The sequence below is a fragment of the Pygocentrus nattereri genome, chromosome 27 (assembly GCF_015220715.1).
Source record: "Pygocentrus nattereri isolate fPygNat1 chromosome 27, fPygNat1.pri, whole genome shotgun sequence".
NCBI classification, from domain to species: Eukaryota; Metazoa; Chordata; class Actinopteri; order Characiformes; family Serrasalmidae; genus Pygocentrus; species Pygocentrus nattereri.
The window spans coordinates 28,758,878-28,766,845 of NC_051237.1; the positions used below are offsets into that span (position 1 = coordinate 28,758,878).

Sequence of the window (7,968 nt, forward strand, 5' to 3'; positions counted from 1 at the left end):
GATCGCATTGCCCGGGCACACATTGTCTGAGGTATGTGTTATGCAGCGTACAGATCCCGTGATTGGGGAAGTTTTGAAGTATTGGGATCAGAAGGTGCGTCCTAATTCTATCCAACGTCAGCCAATGTCTAAATCCACTTTAGCTCTCTTGCGCCAGTGGGATCGTTTGGTTCAGAAAGATGATGTCCTGTACCGAAGGGTGTTCCGACCTGATGGTGCAGAAGAAGGCTTACAACTTGTCCTGCCCACTTGTCTTAAGAACGAAGTTCTGGTCCAACTGCATCAGGATCATGGCCATCAAGGTGTCGAGCGGACTATGGAATTAGTGAGAAAGAGGTGCTACTGGCCAGGTATGTCTTCTGACATAGCCCGTTGGTGTCTGGAAATGTGAGCGGTGCCAGGTAGCTAAGGATACTCAACCCTCGGCACGTACCTTTATGGGGCATCTTTTAGCGTCCCAGCCACAGGAGGTGTTGGCTATGGATTTCACAGTGTTAGAGCCTTCCCGGTCTGGCTGCGAGAACGTTTTGGTCCTGACTGATGTTTTCAGTAAGTACACCTTGGCTATCCCGACCCGGGATCAACAGGCGGCCACAGTGGCTCAGGTGCTCGTTAACGAGTGGTTCTACAAATTCGGGGTTCCTGCATGCATTCACTCTGATCAGGGTCGGTGTTTTGAGGCATCTCTTCTTCGACAGTGGTGTAATCTTTATGGTATTGATAGGTCACGTACTACTCCTTATCATCCGGCCGGAAACGGTCAGTGTGAACGCTTTAACCGCACGCTTCATAACCTTCTCCGCACCTTACCTGTCTCTCAAAAGAGAGATTGGCCGGTTTGTCTTCCCCAAGTGCTTTTCTGTTATAACACCACTCCTCATCAGGCTACAGGAGAGTCACCTCATTTTTTAATGTTTGGTCAGGAGCCTCGCTTACCCATTGATTTCTTGCTGGGTAGGGTTCAGGAGCCGGTTGCCGGTAGGGTCCATGATTGGGTACTTGAACATCAGAATAAGCTTCAGATTGCTTTTAGTGGGGCGCAGGAGAGGCTCAAGGCTGCAGCTAGCCGTAGAAAAGAGCGTCACGATCGCCAGGTTCATGACTTGCCGATTAGGGAAGGTCAGTTGGTGTATCTTCGTGATTTTGGTATACGGGGCTGTCATAAGATTCATGACAGATGGAGCTCTGTTATTTACCAGGTTGTTAAGCCTCCAAAGGCTGGCGGAGCAGTGTATGCGATCGCACCAGTGGGGAACTTGGACAAGATTAAATATGTACACCGCTCCCTTTTGAAGCATCGTCATGGGAGTGTGTCTAATGGTGAGTCTCCTCAACATGAACTGGTGGATGATGCGAACCCTGTGATGGAAAAACATTCGGTAAGTGACTGTGATTTGTTCCTTTTGGTTCCAGAGCAGTCTCAGATGCCGTTAGAAATGTCTTCGGCTGTAATGGCCCCATCACTTCAGCAGTGTCCTATTGTGTCAGATGGTCCTGTTGTGTCCACTCCTGTGGAGGAGCCTGTGAGGGGGAGTGTATCTGTAGATTACCAGCCCGGTAATGACATCGGGGTTCGGCGAACTTCCAGGGCTACGGCTGGTCGACATCCCAACGTTCACCACCTCCCTCGAGCAGTGAATAGTGGGACAAACATGGTTGGGTCCTCGTCTAGTGCAGTCTCCGCCTTGTTTCGGCCGTGGAATTAGAATTTTTTTTTTTTTTTATCGTCGGGGCGCCGATACAGGGAGAGGGGGTAGATTGTAGCAATATGCTGCGGGTAACAGCATTCTTGCCCTTTCATTCATGTTTATTTTGTTCCGCCTACTATTACTTGCGAGCCAATTAGGTCTCCCCTGGTTTTTTCATAAAAGGGAGGGCGCTCCCATTATTGGGTGCGTTGACTGGGTGATTTGCTTCCGCTGTTCGGTTCCTTCCTGGTTTCCCCGTTATCGCGACTCTCGTGTTGCGAGCTGGTGGATAGTTTGAATCGGTGTCTGATTAATCTGCTCTGCAGGACTGGTGTCTGTAAGAGGGCCAGCGTCACCTGCTGATTGTGTTCGGTTCCTTCCTGGTTTCCCCGTTATCGCGACTCTCTTGTTGCGAGCTGGTGGATGGTTTGAATCGGTGTCTGACTAATCTGCTCTGCAGGACTGGTGTCTGTAAGAGGGCCAGCGTCACCTGCTGATTGTCTGTGAGAGTGCCGGCGTTACCCACGTGTGACATTGTGGCTGAGCCTTGGTGTGGTTTGTCGGAGGCCGCTTGGCTTTTCTTGATCTCGTGCCCTGTTCTGGAATGCAAAGTTGGTACTGGCTTCTGCTGTTTTGTTTCCGCTAATGATGTTTTGTTTTTATCCATAGTTTTGTTTTTACTGATGTTTTATTTTCATTTTTTTTTTTATTTGGTTTTCATGTTATTTTTTTCTTTTCTTTTCATAATGTTCTTTTTCTATTAAAGCTTAGTTTTTTTTGCTCTAAGCTGCTGCGGCTGAGCGCACTACCCTACATTCGGCTTGGGGTTTTTGGTGTTGGCTGTTCGTGCTGCGTGCTGGGGCGTTGGTTGTGCTGTGTGCCCTGCCTCTCCTGTAAGAGTTGCACGTTGAGAGCACTGCTTATCGCTGCTTTGTGTTTGTATTTTATTTTTATTTTTTTCTTTATAATTTGGAGTTGAGTTTAGGTTTGTCTTGTTCTTTTCATTTGATTTGATTGGTAGTGCACCTGATTGTGGTACTGGGCCGGAGGACTTGTTGGTGAAGGGTAAGTACGTAGTGTATGGTTTGTTGTGTGTAATTGTATCCCCTTTGTGGTTTTTTTTTTCTTTTGGGTAATTGTAATCCGTGTGATTAATTTTTCTTTATCACTGAGCTTGCTCCTTCCCCACCTGATTCCAGCCTCTGTGCCAGCAATTCTTTGTTTTGAGAGATAGAGAGATAGATATATATATATATATATATATATATATATATATATATATATATATATATATATGTATGTATGTATGTATGTATGTGTGTATGTATGTATGTATGTGTGTGTGTGTATATATATATATATATATATATATATATATATATATATATATATATATGATTTTTCTTTATTTGTATGTTCTTTTGCTAAAGCCAAGTACTGAAGATTTATTTATTTATTTTCTTTCTCTTTTTCTAATTTGCCAATAAACTAAATCTATTTGTGATAAAGGCGTCTTCAATGTATGGGTAAAATGAACCTGTGGGCCTTATTTTGGTATCGTGTGTTCCCTGGGCACTTAATTCCAGGGTGGCGTAGTCGATTTAGCTTCTTAAAACTCATACATTGAGTATACCGCGTTGCCACATTTTGGCATCGCTGACAGGGTTTATACTCCAATCGCCACAATAGCATTAAATTGAAGGTGAAACTGCAATTAATATAGCACTAAAATTAAGGAGGCACAGAATTTAAGGCGGAACTCTCTTTAAGGTGGCACAGATTTTAAGGTTTAACTTTATTTAAAGTGGAGCTGCATTTTGGTTAGCACTAAATTTAAGGTGGCAATAAATTTAACAGAACCGACAAAGAAAATGGAGAAGCATAACTGCTTTTAAGGTAGCACTCAGTTTAAGTTGGCACTGAACCTAAGGTGGAAATGCAGTTAATATAGTACAGAATTTAAGGTGGAACTTAGTTTAAGGTAGCCCTAAAATTAACGTGGCACAGAATCTGAGGTGGAACTTCAGCACCTAGCAATGAATTACCATTATCATTCATGAACTTTCCCTTTCAGATTATTATTATTATTATTATTATTATTATTATTATTATTATTATTATCATCATTGTTATTATGGCCCCTTTTCAGAAGGAATAAAATATTGGCCAAATTAATAATTCATATTTCACCTTTTTGATTTCAGGCCTGTGAGGCACTATGAGTGGAGAAGAAGATCCTGAACAGATGCGCCGATGCATCCCAGAGATCTTGGATCTCGTCTTCCGTCTGAGCGATGGGTTTGTTTCTTCTCTGGTTTCAGTTTCAGTCTCTGTTCTGATGTTTAATGTTCTTATGATCTTCAGGACTTTAATGTTGTAACTCAGAGAACATTATTCAACACACTGACCATGTTCTTCATGTGTTCTAGGGCATGGAATACGTTGATGTACGTATCGCATGAGGTAAGTATCAAAGCCACAATGACCGATAGATTGTTAAGCTGGACCGCTGGTCAGTTTGAGTAGTTCAGATGCTGTGAGATATAGAAACTCCTGAAACCTGATGTTCATTATTCCTGCTGTGTTCAGGTGTCTCCGCTGCAGTTAGTAGCGCTCAGCACTAACGCCGTGGTCTCTGCAGCAAGGTCTGTCCTGCAGAGATGCATGCAGACTCTGATTGGAGCAGCTGGGGCAGAAACAGCGCTCCTGGACAAAGAGAAGCTGATTGAAAGATCTGAGTCTGTGAGTCTGTCTGGCCTGTCTACCAGCACTGACTCCACCGGACCTTCGTCCTCAACCTCAGCTGAACGGTAAGACTCAAACCCCAAGAAGGTCCCTGATCATCGTCTGTTTCCTCCTCCTCGGTCACCAGCCAGAGAACTGTGTCCGTCACTGAGTCACAGTGACTCTGTAATCTCACCCCAATCAACCAAGAAAACAGCCCAAGTGACCAGATAATGGACTGATTAAACTCTGACTGAGAGGTGGAGGGACGAGCCGAAGGTCAAGAGAAAGTAGAAAACTGTTTTAAATGATCTTTTTAAAAACAACTCGAGTCCAAAAGTAAAAGATCAAAACCCTCCTGAGAATCATAAACGGCTGGACTGGAACCTGTTAACACATTTAACATTTATCAGCCCTGAAAAACTCACTGTTGTGTTTTTGTATCAAAGCAAACGTGACGTTAATGGGTTTTAATGACTGTTTCTTCTTGTGTTGGTCTCATTATGTCTCAATCCAGATCTTCTGTGGACCAGTCAGACTGTATATGTGACAGTGTTGAGGATTTCTTAAGGGAGGTGATGGAAAAGTCCATCTGCAAGTTCACCTCCTCAAAAACATCTCCACTGCCTGGGAACTGGAAGACAACCAACAGTCTTCTAGCTAAAGAGAGACATATTCTGGAGGAACTGAAAGACAGAGCTGACCATTCATCACAGACTCCAGAGTCTTTGGCGGTCCAACCCATCCGCAGTGCTACATTGAGGGAAACAACAGCCAACCATGTTTCCCAAAGAGGTGATCTCACCATCTGCACTAGAGATGTCAGTGGTGGGATCAGACGTCTTCACTATCCAACAGCTTCCCGTGCCGTCTGGAACATTCCGGCACTGAACGCTGGGAGTGCCATGTTGATCCGGTCACCACGCTGGACAGTGTCTCAAATTTTCCAGCTTCACTTCGACTCCTGTACGGATACAGTTACCATGAGAGTTGTGGAGATTCACAAAAGTGAGCTGCTTCTGCCCAGCTCCTCTAAAGTGTCTCTCCTCATCTCTATATTCCTTCAAACTCTGCCTACAGTCGAAGTCACGACAGTTAAGCCTCAGAGCTTCATTACTGAGGCTGGTCAGGCAGCAAGTGGAGCCACTGGCCATGAGGAGGGCATCGTTTTTGAGGAGCTTGATTCTGCAGAATCCTCAGATGAAACTGCCCCATCAGCTTCACTGATGGCTCTTGACCAAGATGTGCAAAGAGCAAGTACAAGTGTTGAAGCCCAGGAGAAAACCTCAACCATGGCTTTGAGTCTGACATGCAGAACCTCTGGGGAGATGGAGGATCCTCTGGCATTGCTCGTGAATTCTGAGCAAGCCGAATCTGAGAGGATCAATGATGTCTCTGTATGTGACGTCACGTCTCCTGAGGTTGTGAGAAAGAGGAGCCGTGGATGTCATTTCTTTGCGGGCAGAAAAGCTTTTATCAGCTTTGGACAAAAGGTAGGGATTGAACACAAATACCAACACTGACCCCATCACTGGTCAACATTCTGAATTACTATTTAAAATGTAAGGCTGGATTTTTTCTTTGTTAATCTTGATGTTTTCGTCTTTCTTTTTACAGAGAGAATCGACGGTGGCGCCCTTCAAGAAGACGAGGAAGCGTCTGTCACGAATGTTCTCAGCTGTCTGCAAAGCCCTGCCCAACCCCTTCTCATGCATGTCTCCACCATCTTAAGACCTGCTTATCAAGCTGCTTTGGTGACTCTTCCAATGAGTCCTGTAATCATAATGTACCCAAAATGCATTTATAATGTGCCGTATGGTCTGCATAACATCGTATAACACCAGGCATAAACCTCTATTAACTTCGACATAGTTATATTTACACACAGGACACTTTATAAATCAAGAGTGTATGACGTCAGAAATTTCAGATCCATAATGCAAAGAAATCATACCAGAACGTGACAATCTTTAAGTGCTGTCGGCTGTGGTTTACTGTTCGTCTCCACTGGCTAACAGAGCTGAGCTGCTACTGATTTAGCCTTGGTTGCTAAATGCTAACAGTCTAGCACCAGCTGGCCTGACATTACAGTTTCTGGACAGTTCAACACAAACAAAGTCCATCCAACCCAAACTGCATATAAAAGGTTCTGATGTCTAAAAAATAAATCCTTATTAATTTCAAACTGGCGCAGTGCCAGTTCCACCAAAAATCAGCCCTTACTCTCCGACTCTGCAGAACCGTGCTCTAGACCCAGCAAACGTTTATGAAGGCCTGGCTCTGCAGAACGTATACAAGAACCTTGTCATGGTATCATATGACGTAGAACATCGTTCATGTTTACAGTGTTCTGATGAACAGACGTCATAAGAGTCCTGACTTTATTAGGTTTAAACTCTTATTTTATAAAGTGCTGTGTGTAAATGGAACTATGAAGTGTCTGAAATTTGGGAGGAGGGCGGATCCCAAAACCCCTCCTCCTTCCAGTCTAACACCTTATGAATGTCCAGTCCTACCTTCCGGTTCCGATGACTGAGCCGTCAGGCTCTACAGTCTGGCGTCGACCCGAGGAGGACGGGTTCCCCTGCTGAGTCCTGGTGCCTCTCAAGGTTTCTTCCTCAGGTCAGGGAGTTTTTTCTTGCCGCTGTCGCCCTCGGCTTGACCATCAGGGGTTCAGACCCAGATGTCTGGTTGAACACAGCTGCGTCACCATCCGGCTATTCAACCCGAACTGAATTTTAAGTGCAGCACAATGAGGTTATAAATGCCAGAGAAATACCTTATAAATGCATTATAAAGCATTATGTCTTCAGGATTCACAGAGCAGCTGAAATAAACTGGTGAACATCTCGTGTGGTTTATTTGGATCTTTTCTCTTTTATCTCTGAGCTGGAATGAAAAACAGCCTTGTGATAAAAAGTTAAACTGATTTTATCTGTTCAGTAATAATTAGTTGGTTTCACAGACGCTTTCAGGGCTTCACTGAAGAAATGATGTTCCCATGATCTTATTTAGGAGGTCATTCTGCCATTTCATCAGGGTCAGTCCCTTAATTACAGGCGACAACTGCTCCCTCACGCAGTGGGAGCTTAAAGAGTCGCTGTGGTCTGATGATTAAGTGTCTATGATTTTGATTAATATAGAGTTTTAAAGTCAATATTCTTTTTAGCTCCTGGAATATTTAACTCGATTACCATCGTATTTCACTCACCTCCTGCCAAATTTCCCTCTAGGTAGCCTTTTAGCGACGACTGTCAACTGTAACGGATCCAGCCAGTGAACTGATGACCGCACTGAAGTGAAGTGAACAGAACGGAAGATTCGATTTCCCGAAATCTGGACGATGAACCTGTAAAAGAATCTCTAAACTCCAGCTCTTCCAGTGTACTGTAGAAGCAGAGCTGCTTCTGGAAAAGCCAAATGAAATCTGGTTTCTGATCCGCTTTCAGGCAAAGGCAGTGGAAGCAGGTCTGATGGGAAGATTCAGCTTTTACATGTAGCTGTAAACACTGCCATGATGACCGCCTCTGCCCCAGCGAGCCAATAAGAGCTCTTC

General features: G+C 44.3%; 1 protein-coding gene across 1 annotated transcript; it reads left to right on the plus strand.

Moving 5' to 3' along the window:
- The first annotated feature begins 2,652 nt into the window (after positions 1–2,652).
- LOC119262561 lies at positions 2,653–7,225 on the plus strand. The gene is made up of 6 exons (XM_037535352.1): positions 2,653–2,753; positions 3,893–3,986; positions 4,118–4,151; positions 4,278–4,498; positions 4,930–5,905; positions 6,030–7,225. The coding sequence occupies exons 2-6, from the start codon at positions 3,907–3,909 to the stop codon at positions 6,141–6,143; spliced, it is 1,425 nt and encodes a 474-aa protein (XP_037391249.1). The 5' UTR covers positions 2,653–2,753; positions 3,893–3,906; the 3' UTR covers positions 6,144–7,225.
- Positions 7,226–7,968: the final 743 nt, after the last annotated feature.